Source organism: Vidua chalybeata, chromosome 1 (assembly GCF_026979565.1).
Source record: "Vidua chalybeata isolate OUT-0048 chromosome 1, bVidCha1 merged haplotype, whole genome shotgun sequence".
Taxonomy (NCBI): domain Eukaryota; kingdom Metazoa; phylum Chordata; class Aves; order Passeriformes; family Viduidae; genus Vidua; species Vidua chalybeata.
In genome coordinates this window covers 83,033,999-83,048,764 of record NC_071530.1, presented here as the reverse complement: position 1 = coordinate 83,048,764, position 14,766 = coordinate 83,033,999, and the positions used below count along the sequence as shown (strand labels likewise).

The 14,766-nt window shown below is 53.4% G+C and overlaps 1 protein-coding gene across 4 annotated transcripts; it reads right to left on the bottom strand.

Moving 5' to 3' along the window:
• Window positions 1–542: 542 nt before the first annotated feature.
• LOC128790782 (myosin-6) lies at window positions 543–14,107 on the bottom strand. 4 transcript variants are annotated; one of them, XM_053947890.1, is made up of 38 exons: window positions 13,907–14,107; window positions 13,262–13,405; window positions 12,535–12,691; window positions 12,342–12,369; window positions 12,137–12,245; window positions 11,963–12,055; window positions 11,778–11,841; window positions 11,167–11,265; window positions 10,921–11,024; window positions 10,123–10,261; window positions 9,769–10,037; window positions 9,401–9,571; window positions 8,955–9,264; window positions 8,777–8,850; window positions 8,552–8,639; window positions 8,350–8,467; window positions 8,145–8,268; window positions 7,818–7,954; window positions 7,602–7,728; window positions 7,365–7,493; window positions 7,035–7,277; window positions 6,625–6,801; window positions 6,379–6,524; window positions 6,211–6,301; window positions 5,557–5,946; window positions 5,341–5,467; window positions 5,120–5,238; window positions 4,520–4,716; window positions 4,159–4,342; window positions 3,918–4,083; window positions 3,715–3,839; window positions 3,325–3,633; window positions 3,043–3,246; window positions 2,713–2,838; window positions 2,334–2,609; window positions 1,789–1,884; window positions 735–869; window positions 543–653 (listed from the first exon to the last, which is right to left on the bottom strand). In XM_053947890.1, exons 1-38 carry the CDS (start codon window positions 14,105–14,107, stop codon window positions 633–635), a joined length of 5,817 nt encoding a protein of 1,938 aa, XP_053803865.1. In that variant the 3' UTR covers window positions 543–632. The 4 variants fall into 4 exon arrangements, with proteins under 4 accessions (XP_053803865.1, XP_053803941.1, XP_053804024.1 ...); XM_053947966.1 differs by having other exon boundaries at window positions 543–650; XM_053948049.1 differs by having other exon boundaries at window positions 8,777–8,838.
• Between the last annotated feature and the right edge of the window lie 659 nt (window positions 14,108–14,766).

Sequence of the window (14,766 nt, the reverse complement as noted above, 5' to 3'; positions counted from 1 at the left end):
TAGCCCAGAACTGGAACCACAGCAGGTATGGCCTCACTATGACTGAATAGAGGGGCAGGATCATCTCCTTCAACCTGCTGGTCACATACTTCCCAATGCACTCAGGACACTATTGGCCCTCCTGGCCCCAAGGACACTGCCAGCTCACAGTCAACTTGTTATCCACCAAGACTCCTAGGTCCTTCTCCACAGAGGTGCTCTCTCATCTGATTCAGCAGTGGCCTCATATTTTCCCTAATCTTCCTTTTGCTGCTGATACACCTGTAGAAGCCCTTCTTGTTGTCCTTGTTATCCCTTGCCAATTCCAAGGTGACATTGGCCTTCCTTGCTGCATCCCTGAGTATTCTGACAATGCTCCTATAATACTCCCACATGGCCTGTCCCTTTTTCCACATCCCATAAATATCTTCTTCATAAATTTCAGATTTACTAGAAACTTTTACAGGCTCCATCCATATTACAGGTGCATACAATGGGATAACCCCACCCTCCCAACACAAATCCACACAAATGGCTGCTGCTCAATGGTTTTTATTGCCTTTCCAAGCTTGGGGGGCTAGGGGGAGTTGGGCACTTGGAAGTCTAAATGGGACAGCTGCGAGTTCAGGTAGAATACTTGGGGATCCGGATCGTCACTCTTCATTGAGTCCCTTCTGATAGAGGAGAAAAAGGGGCTGTTGTGGGGCAGCCATGGGGTGGCCCATGAGGCACCTGTGGGCAGGGGAAAGTCCCACCTTGGCTCCAATGTCGCGGCTCTTGGCCCGCAGCTTGTTGACCTGGGACTCAGCAATGTCAGCACGTTCCTCTGCCTCATCCAGCTCGTGCTGCGCCTTGCGGAACTTGGCCAGGTTGGTGTTGGCCTGTTCCTCCTGAGGGGGCAGGGACACCAGTGAGGCTCCCACACAGCTCTGTCTGGCTTCCTGCCACCCCATCTGCTCTCCATACATCTGACTATTTTATTGCTCCATCTGGCCTACAATAGAAACACCTGTTTCTTCACACATCCCATTTTCAAACCACCTAACCATCTACTCAATGATCCATCCATCCATCCATCCATCCATCCATCCATCCATCCATCCATCCATCCAATCTTCCACCCACATAAACTCTAAGTCTTCCTTCCTTCCTTCCTTCCTTCCTTCCTTCCTTCCTTCCTTCCTTCCTTCCTTCCTTCCTTCCTTCCTTCCTTCCTTCCTTCCTTCCTTCCTTCCTTCCTTCCTTCCTTCCTTCCTTCCTTCCTTCCTTCCTTCCTTCCTTCCTTCCTTCCTTCCTTCCTTCCTTCCTTCCTTCCTTCCTTCCTTCCTTCCTTCCTTCCTTCCTTCCTTCCTTCCTTCCTTCCTTCCTTCCTTCCTTCCTTCCTTCCTTCCTTCCTTCCTTCCTTCCTTCCTTCCTTCCTTCCTTCCTTCCTTCCTTCCTTCCTTCCTTCCTTCCTTCCTTCCTTCCTTCCTTCCTTCCTTCCTTCCTTCCTTCCTTCCTTCCTCCTTCCTTCCTTCCTTCCTTCCTTCCTTCCTTCCTTCCTTCCTTCCTTCCTTCCTTCCTTCCTTCCTTCCTTCCTTCCTTCCTTCCTTCCTTCCTTCCTTCCTTCCTTCCTTCCCTTCCTTCCTTCCTTCCTTCCATCATCATCTCTCAATCCCACCACCAACCCACCCTCCTCACCCCTGACACCCCACCCCTTGACCACCTCATCTCAAGGTCACCTGTTACTCCCCACGTCCTCTCCCACATCCTAAACCCATGCCGTCCCCTCCTGGGGGGTGGTCCCATGGCTGCCCGCCTAATGCTCACCGCCTCCTCTGCCTGTCGCTTGTAGGCTTTGACCTTCAGCTGGAGCTTATCCACGAGGTCTTGGAGCCGGACCATATTTTTACGGTCCTCCTCCGTCTGTAGGGTGAGACACACGTGGATCAGGACCTGACCCTACCTGCGCTTGGAATCACCAGCCAAGCTGCAAGGGTCAGGAGACAGTTAATGATGTTCTTGGGGAGTGGAACCTCTCTAGATCTGTGGGTGGCCTCAGCTGTGGAAACAGGAGGTAGGATGTCTGCTTACCCCGATGAGGTCCCATCTGAGGTTCTGGATCATGCAAAGACCCCATGGATGCTGGGACACTGAGAAGTGGCCTGGGTGACTCATGACCCAGACAATATTCTGGATCCCACTACAGTAGCAGACATACATGCAGTGGGTGGTCTAGTATCAAATCTAGATAGCCTGTGTCTCTCTGGACAGCAGATCAGCCATGTTCTAGGTCATGTACAACATGAGGCATAAGGCCCTATGGCCAAGGGGCATTGACATGGAATTGACCCGGGCCAGCAAAGTAGCCCGACCTGGTAGCTGAGCTCCTTGACGCGACGCTCGGACTTGCGGAGACCCTTAATGCTCTCAGCATTGCGTTTCTGCTCAGCTTCCAGCTCATTCTCCAGCTCCCGCACACGAGCCTCCAGCTTCTGCAGCTGCTTCTTGCCCCCTTTGAGGGCCAACTGCTCAGCCTCATCCAACCTCATCTGCAGGTCCTTGATGGTCTGCTCCATGTTCTTCTTCATCCGCTCCAGATGGGCGCTTGTATCCTGCTCCTTCTTCAGCTCCTCTGCCATCATGGCCGCCTGTCCAAGGAGAGAAGCAAAGCAGAGAAGGAGGACCAAAGCATGCTCGCCATCATCCTCCAGTGGAAGGTGTCCTAGATGTAGGTCCCACCATGGCACTCACATCAGTGATGGCTTTCTTGGCTTTCTCCTCAGCATTCCTGCACTCCTGGATGGCCTCTTCCACCTCTGTCTGCAGCTGGGAGATGTCAGCCTCCATCTTCTTCTTCTGGTTGATGAGGCTGGTGTTCTGGAGTTAGAGGAGAGGATCTCAGGAGGTGTCTCTTGAATTGCTGACCAATCCTTCTTCAACCCCCCCAGTACTTAATGCCCCTCTACTCCCTGCCAACTCTGCTGACATAAAGGATCTGGAGATCGTGATAACTCAACCCATTAGAAGCCCACACCCATGGATGGAGGTGACCTCTGTCCTTGAAGATATGTGATGTCTCACCTGTGAGTGGAGAAGCTGGACCCTCTCGCTGGCCTCAATCAGCTCCTGCTCCGCCAACTTGCGAGCCCTCTCAGTCTGTTCCACCACTGCCTGCATCTCCTCCAGCTCTGACTGGAGGAGGTTGTTTCTCCTCTCCACAATGGCAATATTCTCCTTCAGGTCTTCATTGGCTCTTACCACATCATCCAGCTGCAGTTGGGTATCCTGTTGGGATAATTAGAATGGACATCAGACAGCAGCTCAGGGGGTTAGGAAGACCTCCTTATAGGTGGGTAATCCCACCTTGAGGTGAGCCTGGGCTCCTTTCAGGTGGGACTGAGCTTCAGCAGCCACGCGGTTGGCATGGCTGAGCTGAATCTCCATCTCATTGAGGTCACCCTCCATCTTCTTCTTCAGCCTCAGGGCCTCATTGCGGCTCCGGGTCTCAGCATCCAGAGAGGTCTGCAGTGAGTCCACCACCCGCAAGTGGTTGCGCTTGGCCTGCTCCATCTCCTCATCCTTCTCGGCCAGCTTGCGCTCATAGTCTGCCTTGACCTGGTTGAACTCCAGTTGGGCCCTCAGGATCTTTCCCTCCTCATGCTCCAGAGAGGCCTGGTGAAGACAGAGAGCAATTAGAGAGTCACAGAGAAGACTAGGACAACATGGGACTCATGAAGATGTGATTTGGCTCACCTCAGCCTCTTCCAGTGCAGCTTGGAGCTCCAGTTTCTCGGCATCCAGCTGCTTTCGGACCTTCTCCAATTCATGGATGGTCTTGTGGCTACCACCCAGCTGCTCCGTCAGGTCCGAGATCTCTTCTGCTTGGATGAGATCTCATCAGACTTGGCGGAAAGTAGTGGAGAACAAGATGGGCAGGGGAAATACCCCGGTCTCACCTTGGAGGTTCTTGTTCTCCCTTTTGAAGGTCTCCAGGTGTTCAAGTGACTCCTCATAGGCATTCTTCAGCTTGAAGAGCTCGGTGCTGAGGGACCTGGCCTCTTTCTGCGATGCCTCCAGCTCCATCTGTGACTCTTCAAACTTCTGTTTCCACTCAGACAAGATCTGGAGCAAAGCAAAGGGTTACCCTCTGTCCCCGTGTCTCCCATCTGCTCCTGTCTCATCACTGTGTCCTCCTACCTTATCAAAGTTTCTCTGCTTCTTGTCCAACGCAGCAGCTGCTGCATTTGATCGCTCCACATCTGCCATCAGGTCCTCAATCTCATTTTGCAGCCGGTGCTTGGTCTTCTCCAGGGAGGAACACTTGGCATTGACTGCCTCCACTGCCTCCTCGGCCTCCTGCAGCCGCTGGGCCAGCTTCTTCCTGCCATGGGAGAAAACCTGGCTGTGGTGGCCCATGGACTACTCAAAACTTATTCTACCTGTTTATTATCTGAGGCTCTGGATTTCTACCATCTCCAGATCTCTATACCTTCTCCAGATTCTTCTACAGTGGAAGGGTAGCCTCATAGAGGCTTCCTTTCATGGGGAGATGACTCACTTGGCTTCTTCCAGTTCCTCAGTGCGCTGGATGGCATCTGTCTCATACTTGGTCCTCCACTGTGCCACCTCAGAGTTGGCCTTGGAGAGTGAGCGCTGGAGCTCAGCCTTGGCCTCTGTCTCCTCCTCATACTGCTCCCTCAGAAGGTCGCAGTCATGCCGGGCTGACTGGAGGGCATGGGCCAGTGCATTCTTAGCCTGGGAGGGAGAGGCAAGAAGTAGGTGAACTTGACCTATGTGTAGGTCCTCAGACTCAGTAAGCACTAGTATTTCGCAACCAAACCTTCTCTAGGTCATCCCAACCAAATTCAGCACATCTAGACCCAGAGCAATCTATCTCTAGTCTGGCCCATAAACCCTCTAGTCTCGTCCAGTGCCACCCAACTGCCCATAGACCAATCCAGCTTCTTCAGAACTGACCTGCTCAGCCCTACCTCTCAGCTCTTAGACCAATGCAACCCAACTCAACCACTCTTAGATGCAACCACCCCACTGAACTGGAATGAACTTGACTCCCATTTGGTGCTACCAACATGTGGGTAAAGGACACCTTGTCTTGTGGCCCCCCTGGAGACCCTATCAGTCATCCCACAAACCTCACCTTCATCTCCTCCTCCAGCTGCCTCTTCAAGTCCTCCATCTGCTGGGTGTATGACTGCTTGCCCCTAGTTAATTGAGAGACAAGGGCCTCCTTTTCCTCCAGCTGGCGGGACAGCTCTCCTGCAGAGGTAGGGCAGGTTTTCAAGTGTGTGGCAGGGATTGAAGATGTGGGGCAGGGGCTGAGGATGTGGGGTGAGGGGTATGGTGGGTTAGGGTTCGCACCATTCTCAGTCTGGAGCTTGGCCCGTTGGGTGCTGGTGTCGTTGAGGACTCGTTGTGTCTCCTCCAGCTTGGCCCGGTGTTCAGCTGCCTGGTCCTCCATGGTGCGAGAGATCTTCTCCATGCCCACCTTGGAGGAAGAAAGAATGGAGGGAAGGAATGAAGAAGGAGAATGATGCCCATGGTGGAGATAAGATGTCCCCCTTGGCCTCCTTCTACCTTGGCCTTTATCAGTTGCTCCATGTTGGAGCTGAGGTCATCCAGCTCCAGCTTGAGCTCACTCTTCTCCTTCTCCAGTTTCTGCTTGACACGCTGTAAGTTGTCAATCTGCTCGCTGAGCTCGGCCACGCTGTCGGCGTGCTTCTTGCGCAGCGCAGCAGCCGTGGCCTCATGCTGCAGCGTGGCCTCTTCCAGGTCCCGCCGCATCTTCTGGAACTCTGCCTCCCTCTTCTTGTTGAGCTCGATCTGCACTGAAGTGACACCACCTGCCTCCTCCAACCGCTCACTGATCTCCTCCAGCTCTCGTGACAGGTCTGAGCGCAGCTTCTCCACCTTGGCTCTGCCTGTCCGCTCTGCTTCCAACTCCTCTTCCAGCTCCTCAATTCGCGCCTGTGCTCCAGGGATGGACCTGCTGTCAGCAGACTTGGCTCCACCCAACTCCTCCACTCAACTCAACTAATCGAGGTGGTGACTTTTCAACCCAACTCACCCCAATAAGCTGAAAACTCTTCTGCTCATGCCAGACATCTGAACATTTGTAAACCAACTGGAAACTCCTACACTCAGCCTAACCAGATAAAGACTCTTCACCTCAACCCAAACATCCAAAGGCTCTCCAATCCAGCCCAAATAAGCAGAGAATAGATCCCTCACCTGCAGCTCTTTCAGCTTCTTCTGGAGCTGCAGAGCCAGAGCCTGCTCATCCTCAACCTTGCTGTTCTGCTGGTTGATCTCAAACTCTTTCCTGCAAATGAAAGCAGTTAGCAGTGAGGTCCCTGCCTTTGCCCCCAGTTTATACTGGGGGAAGAGGACCATCTTTACTTCTTGAGCTTCTCCTCCAGCTGCTGCTTGTCATTCTCCAGGTCCATGATGTTCTCCTGGGTCAGCTTCAAGTCACCTTCCAGCTTCCTTTTGGCCCTTTCCAGGTCCATCCGGACCTTCTTCTCCTGTTCCAGGGAGCCTTCAAGCTGTGTGGAAACATGGAAATGGTGGGAAACCTCAGTTTTCCATCATATCTGCCCCAGAAAGCTCCTTAGCACTATCACAGTAGGACCAGACCACACTCACGTCATCCACTTGCTGTTCCATCTTGAGTTTGGCCTTTGTCAGGGTGTTGACTTTATCTTCCTCTGCCTGCAGGTCATCCAGCGTCTGCTGGTGAGATTCTTGCAGGGCCTTCTTTTCCTTTGTTAGCTTTGCAATGGTTTCATCCAGCCCAGCCATCTCCTCTGTGAGGTTCTTGACCTGAAGGAGGAGAAACACTAGGCCTCCAGCTTGGTACCAGACGTAGGGCAAAGCTGGGTGACGCTGCTGTTGTCCTTGGCCAATGAGGCAATTGCAGTGGTAGAGAACCCAAAGGATGTTGAGTCTTCCTGGAGCCCAGATCAACTAGCTTTGGATCTCCTCAACCCCACACAACCAGGTTGTGTTGACCCAACTCCCCACAACTTAAGGTCAAGGCCTCTCTCCACCCTCACCTTGTTCTCAGTGGCATGTTTCTCCTTCTCCACCTTGGCCAGAGTCAGCTCTAGATCATCAATATCCTTTTTCAGCTCCGAACACTCATCCTCCAGCTTCCTCTTCCTAGCTGTCAGCTCTGCGTTCATCTCTTCCTCATCCTCCAGTCGCTCTGTCAGCTCCTTCACCTTGGCCTCCAGCTGGATCTTGTTCTTGATCAGCTGGTCACAGCGCTCCTCAGCATCATTGAGATTGTCCTGCTCCTGTATTGGAGTGGTAGATGAAGTAGGTTGGCCCTGGAGGGCTGCTGGTCACCCCCCTGACATGGTTTTTTGGGCAGTCCCACTCACGGCTTGCACTTGGAGCTGAAGGTCATTCTTCTCCTGCAGCATGGAGACCATCTTCTCCTCCAGCTCCTTGCGCCGGGTCTCCGACTTCTCCAGGGCCTCCTTCAGTCGCCCAAATTCTTCCTTCATGTTCTAAAGCAAAGCCCAGGAGACCAGTAGCCACATCAAATCCCCTCCATCCATCAACCCCACCCAAACCATTCTGAATCCCAAGCTGCTCGTCTCATCACCTCCTCCCACCTGCATCTCCTTCTCTGTCTCAGCACTCTTCAACAAGGGCTTGATCTTAAAGTAGAGCTTCATCCAAGGCCAATTCTTCACCCCCATGAAGGCCCTGATGTTCCACTGGATCACCAGCAGCGAGTCCCTAGAATAGTGACACAGATGCCACTACACCACAAATCTGGTGACCCACCAGACGTCCCTTCTCAAGGTGAAAGACCCTTCCCCTCTCACCGGCGCTCCAGGATCTTCTTGAACTCAATGCGCATGAGCTGCCCTCGAGCCTGAGCCTGAATGCGGGTAATGATGCGGGAGAGGCGCTCATCCCGCATCTCCTCCAGAAGTCCCAGCAGCCCAGCCTTGAAGAAGACCTGATGGAGAAAGGAGGCAAATGAGAGGGTGAATTGGTTGGGAAGAGTTTGTGGACAGATGGATGGGTTGTTGGGGGAATGAAGCGATGGATGATGGGGTGGATAGGCAGGTGAACACATCAGTGGTGAGAACATGGGGTCCACATGACCCCATGGGTGGTAGGACCATGGAGACACCATGTGCCCTTACCTTGGTGTGTCCAAATTTGTACTGGTTGTGGTCAATGTCAATGGATCCCAGAAGCTTTTCAGCACCTTTGCGACTGTCAATGAACTGCCCCTCAGGGATGGCAGCAGGGTTCAGGATGCGGTATCTGGTGACCAGAGAGGACATGAAAACCCTGAGGTCAGCCCCAGTCGCATTGTCCACCACCTCCCCATATCTCTGTGCCTACCGCTGTCGGAAGTCCCCATAGAGGATGCGATTGGGGAAGCCCTTGCGGCAGATGCGGATGCCCTCTAGCACCCCGTTGCAGCGCAGCTGATGCATTACCAGGGGATTGTCCATCACACCTGGCAGTGGGTTAGAGGGGTGGTGTCAGCCACAGGCCACATCTACCACCCTTTCCTCTGCCCTCAGCCCTGCCCTTTGCTCACCTGGCTCCTTCCGCTCATTGGGGATGATGCAGCGGACAAAATGAGGATGAGTGGTCTTGAGGTTGGCCATTAGCTTGTTGAGGTTCTCCTGTAGAGGGAGGGAGGAGAGAAGAATCTGACTAATGAGAGAGCAAGAGAGGGTCTGTGGGACTGAAGGGCTGATCCACCACTCAGGAGGTTGTCCTCCCACTGCCCCAAACTGGGTTCACTATGTAGGTCCCTCACCCGATGCAGTGCTGAGACGGTCTGAAAGGAGGAACCTTTCTTTTTGGCTCCTTTCCCCTTCCCTCCATCACCACCTGCAGAGAAGAGGGGGAGGGTAACACAGGAAAGAGGGTGACTAGTGGACAGTAGTCTTCTCCATCAACTCATCCCTCCATCACCCCATCATCCATTCACCCACCAGCATCTGCCCCAGCATAGTTGGAGAAGAGGTTGGCCAAGAGCTTCAGGGCTGATTTCTGGTAGAGCCCCACCACTGTCTCATTGAGAGGGTCCTTGTTCTTCTCCAGCCACCCGATGATGTTGTAGTCCACTGTGCCAGCATAGTGGACAAGAGAGAAATGTGCCTCTGGCTTCCCCTTGACATTGCGTGGCTTCCCAAAGTTGGCTGACTTGCCCAAGTGATTATCAAAGAGCTTGGCCTTGAAGGTCATGTCCGAAGCTTTGGGAAACATGCACTCCTCCTCCAGGATGGACATGATCCCCATGGGCTAGGAAGAAAAGTCGTGATGGGGGACACCAAGCACAACCCAGCTAACCAACTTTGGGGCCCCTGGCAGGCTCCAGCTGAAAGGGCCCTTCCCCCAAAGTCCTTTCAGCCCCACGAGACCCTGGGGGAGGTGGTACCTTCTCAATAAGGTCAATGCAGGCCTGGAGGTCCATGCCAAAGTCAATGAACTCCCACTCAATGCCCTCCTTCTTGTATTCCTCCTGCTCCAGCACAAACATGTGGTGGTTGAAAAACTGCTGCAGCTTCTCATTGGTGAAGTTGATGCAGAGCTGCTCAAAGCTGTTGAACTGGGATAGGAGAGAGGAGATGAAGTTAACTGGATCAACTCAACACCTAACAAGGTCAACAGAATGCCCGATGAGATCCATAGGTGAGCCTAAACCCCAAATGGGTCAACAGAATGCTCAGTAGTATCAATGAAGTATCAAGAGGATCAACCCAACCTCCAAGAGGACAAATACCCTGCCACCCCCTCAGTCCTCACATCAAAGATCTCAAATCCAGCAATGTCCAGCACACCGATGAAGTACTGCCTTGGCTGCTTGGTGTCCAGGGAGTTGTTGATCCTCACCACCATCCAGTTGAACATCTTCTCATATACAGCCTTGGCCAAGGCCCCAATTGAGTAGTACACCTGCTGGACATTCTGCCCCTTGGTGACATATTCATTGCCCACCTTCACCCGGGGGTGACACAACCCCTTGAGAAGATCAGCTGAGTTCAGCCCCATCAAGTAGGCTGACTTGTCAGCATCTGCAGAGCATCAAGAAAAAGACATGCTGTCAGGTTCCACCTTATCTGGTGGCCCCAAGACCTATGTCATCCTGTACCCACTCACCTTCAGTACCATCTGGTTCTGCCTGCTCTTCCCGTTGCTTCTGCTTGAACTTCATGTTGCCAAAGTGCATGATGGCGCCCGTCAGCTTGTAGACACCAGCCTTCTCCTCAGCCGTGAAGCCCAGGACATCAAAAGCGCTCTGGGTGATAGGTGGAGGTGGGTGGGAGAGGGCGTTGCCACCAGCTGTGGTCATGGCTCTCTGCTGGCCACCATTTATGTCTCTCTGCCCTTCCAGCTCATCAACTCCTCCATCCATCTGCAGACTCATTACCCATGGATTCACCCATTATTGATTCACCCATCCATCCATCCATCTGAGGACTCATATATCCATGTAACTGTCTGTCCATCCATCCATGGATCCATCCATCCATCTGAGGAGTATATCCATCCATTTACCTATCCATGGACTCTTCTAACCATGAATCCATCCATCCATCCATCCATCCATGGACTCATGCATTCACCGTTAACTCCATCCACACATCTGTAGACTCATCCATCTGTCTGAAGACTTGTTCACCCATGGACACATCTGTCCACCTAAGTACTCCCCAACTTGTTTTTATCTCTACCCACAACCTCCTCCACCCCCTGCCTCCTGTCCTACCTTCTGTCCCTCACTCCACCTCATCCCACTACACCAACCCACCATCTTCCACCCTTCCTATGCTCCACCTCTTATCCTTATGTTCCTCCTCTCCTCCACCCATCCATCTTCTACTAGCTCAACCATCCACCTGGCACTTCACCTTCAATTCATCATGGGGATGTCCACCTGCCCACCCCACCACTTACGTCGGTTGCCAACAGCTCTTCAGAGTCATCAATGGATGCCACAGTCACCTCTCCTTGGGAGACATAACTGTAGTCATAGGGGTTGTTCGTGATTAGAAGCATCTCTGTTCCGTGGGCCCAGGATAGAGAGAAAAACTGAGCATTTGCACTAGCTAAACAGCCCCAAATCATCCTCAATAGCCCCAGGAAGGAGCAGAGAATTGGAGGAGAGGAAATGGAAGATTCAAGGTCAAGCACCCTACTCACCCAGCAGCTCTGGCTTCTTGTTGGAGAGGATCTGGTAAAAGATGTGGTAGTTCCTCTCAGCCTTCAGTTGGAAAATTACACGAGATTTCTCCAGGAGGTCTGAGGTGGGTATGGAGAGAGGAGGAGGGAGGTTGGGGTGAGGAGATGGATTGAGATATGGAGAGATGGATGGTAGGATGAGGAGATGGAAAAGGAGGGGTATCTGGATAGTAGGATGAGGAGATGGAGGGAGGAAGAGAGGAAAATGGAAGGTCAGATGGGTAGTGGGATGTGATGATGGATCCATCACCCATGAAGACAGATGAAGGGATGGACATGAGTGAAGGGGAGGCAGGCAAGGAGATGGAGGGACAAAGAATTGGAGATGGAGGGTCAGGTCAATGGTGGGATAAGGAGATGGAGATGAAGAGGTGACTGGATGGCGGGAGGAAGGGAGGTATGTATGGATGAATGGAGTTCCTAGGTGGATGGATGATGTTCATGCGTGGATGGAGGAGTCCATACATGGGTGAATCCTAGGATGGATGAATAAATCCATGGATAGATAAGTCCATGGATGGATGGATAATGAACTACAAGACATCCTCTCACTGGGCTCTCAACATACTCACAAGTCTCAATGTCAGCTGATGCCAACTTCCCGGTGGCCCCAAAATGGATCCGGATGAACTTCCCCTGGGAAAGCAGTGGGAGGAGGTGGAGGTGGCTGCCTTCATGCAGCTAATCTCACACCCTAGACCCTGTCCCCAAACTTTCCCACAGACCCTTCCTCAAACAACCCACCCCCATCACTCACAAATCGGGAGGAGTTGTCATTGCGGAGGGTCTTGGCATTGCCGAAGGCCTCCAAGGCAGGGTTGGCCTGGATGATCTGGTCCTCCAGGGTGCCCTGGGTGGGGTGGGACAGTGCAGTGTGTGGATACCACTGGGGTACACTCTCTGCCAAGGGTACATGGACTGAGGAACTCACCTTGCTGCTATTGGTCACCTCCTTCTTGCGGTCGCCAATGGCAGCAATGCTGGCAAAGTATTGGATGACCCTCTTGGTGTTGACTGTCTTCCCCGCCCCGGATTCTCCACTGGGGGAGCAACAGTGAGATATTGGATAACTGCCTGGTGGGTCCTTCATCCCACTCCACTGCTATGGGGCAGGGCTGGACAAAGCAGGGCCTTACGTGATGAGGATGGACTGGTTCTCTCGGTCTGCCAAGAAAAGAGAGTCAGGTGGGATGAAGTTGGGAAACGTACTTGGGGTCTTGGGGTTGAGGCTGAAGTTCTCCATCCTCCCAGGGGAGAACAAGTTCTAAGTCAGGAGCCATTTTTTGGAGTGGAGTCTGCTAGTTTGAGGTCCTCACAGAACATCCTTACCTGTCAGCATGTTCTGGTAGGCATTGTCAGAGATGGAGAAGATGTGGGGTGGAGCTTCACTCCGCTTCTTTCCCCGGTAGGCAGCCACCACCTCGGCGTTGTAGACAGGCAACCACTTATAGGGGTTGACAGTCACACAGAAGAGCCCTGAGTAGGTCTGGTGAAAAAGTCATGTGGGTAAGAACTAGGAGGTGCCACCGCACCAGTTGGGAACATCCTAGGTCTACGTGACCCAAGGGATGTGGTGACAGGATGTCCTGATCTTGGTTGTCTGAAAAGGGGCTCGAGAAGGGTCTGGATTATCTTGGGTCTGGATGGCCCACAACATGCAGAGATCTTGTGTCAGTGGCCCAAGGGGTCTGGGGATGGGACATATTATGTCCTATCAAGAGGGCTATTGAAGTGACATCTTGGATCTGGGGGGCCAAAGGGGGCAGGGGATGCAACATCTCTGATGTTGATGGCTGAGGCATTCTAGAAATGGGATATCTTGGGTCTGGGTGGCCCAAGGGAGCTGGAGAAGGGCCACCAGATTCTAGGTGTCCCAAAGTCTGTGAAAAAGCCACACCAGGTTTTAGGTGGCCCATAAATTCTCTGGAAGCCCCATCTGGTACTAGGTATCCCAAAGAACTTTAGGGAAGGGTCACTAGTTTCCATCCACCCCACAGGCTGTGAGGAAGGCCTCGCCTACTTCCCAGATGCTCCAGGGGCTTGTGGGAAGGCTCACATAGATCAACCAAGAGGCATAGCGCTCCTTGAGGTTGTAGAGGACAGCAGGCTCATGGAGGAAGGTCAGCATCGCCATGTCCTCAATCTTGTCAAATTTGGGGGGGTTCTGCTGGTGAATGTCAGCTTCCTTCACTGTCACCGTCTGGGGGGAATGGGGAGACATGGCGATGGGTGTTGGGAGATGTCCATGGCTTAGGGGGTGCCTCGTGGGGTAGGGGGTGCTCCAGTGGTAGGATTTCTTCCATGGTTGAGAGGGGTCTCCTATGGTTTGAGGAGTACCCCCCATTGGTTATGAGACTACAATGGGTCAGGGCCCCCACCATTATCAGCCTGGTTTCCCCCTCCTCCGTTTGCTCTCCCAAACCTTCAACCCCCCTCCCCCCTTTAACCTCTCCCCCATTAATTTCATCCCATTAATCCCTCCCTCCTTAACTCTTCACCCCCCTACTTCCCACCAACCTCTCATCCCCCATGATACCCAACCCCCTCTTTTTTCCCCCACCAGTCACCCCCTATGCCCCCACTTGCCATCAACCCTTCCCATCCTTAACCCCTCGCTCCATTACCCTCTCACCCCCATTAATCCTTTGCCCCATATGGCCCCTTGCCCCCCTCCTCTCACCCCAATCCCCCAGTTGCCCACCTCTCCCAGCTCGGTCTGGACGGTGGCCTCCCCTCCTTGCCGCCCCACCACCCGTCCCCGAACAAACTCCTCCCGGGGGTGGGGGACGAAGCACTCGCTACGGGGGTCGAAGGGTCTGGTCTGCGCTGCCAGCCGCTCCCGCTCCCCTGGCCTCAGGAAGGGGGCTGCCGCCCCCAGCGCTGCCAGCACTGCGTCCGCCATCCTGCCCCACACAGACAGGGACCCTGCATCACCTGGGGGGCTGTGAGGCTGTGGCCACAGGGTTCCCCATAGAACCCTTGTTCCGTTGGCCCCACATAACCCCATTGGCCAGAGCCCATTGCCATGCATGGGGCCCTGTAGCCATGCCCAGACCCCTGTGGCTGTGGCAGACACTAGAGCCAGACACAGAGCTTTGCAGCTGTGCACAGCCCCATGCATGGGTCCCTATGGATGTGCAGGGAGCCCTATAGCCCTCTGCACACTCACATAGTCATGCACTGCCCCATGCACAGACTCCTGTAGTGATTCAGGGACTCCCTGTGGGGACCCCTATAGCCATTAAAGGACCCCTAATAGTGATGCACAGGACCTCCTAGCTGTGTATGGCCCCTTGCACAGAATCCTATAGCTGTTCATGACCCCATGTATTGAGCCCTATACAGTGCACAGATCCCCTATAGCTGTAGGCAGACCCCTATAATCATGCAGGGACCCCAATACCCATGCACAGCTGCATGTACAGACTCCTGTACTGATGCAGGCACCTCCACAACCTGGGACCACCAACCCCTGGAATGGTGCATGGACCCCTGCAACACAAAGACCCCTATAGCCATGCACAGACCCCCAAAGTGTTTCAGGCATCCCTACAGTGATGC

Coding starts and splice junctions, on each gene's coding strand:
- LOC128790782 (XM_053947890.1), bottom strand. CDS start 14,107: ATGGCGGACGCAGTGCTGGCAGCGCTGGGGGCGGCAGCCCCCTTCCTG. Junction 12,056..12,136: donor AGGTGACCAATAGCAGCAAG/GTGAGTTCCTCA, acceptor CACCCCACCCAG/GGCACCCTGGAGGACCAGAT. Junction 9,572..9,768: donor CTGGATTTGAGATCTTTGAT/GTGAGGACTGAG, acceptor CTCCTATCCCAG/TTCAACAGCTTTGAGCAGCT.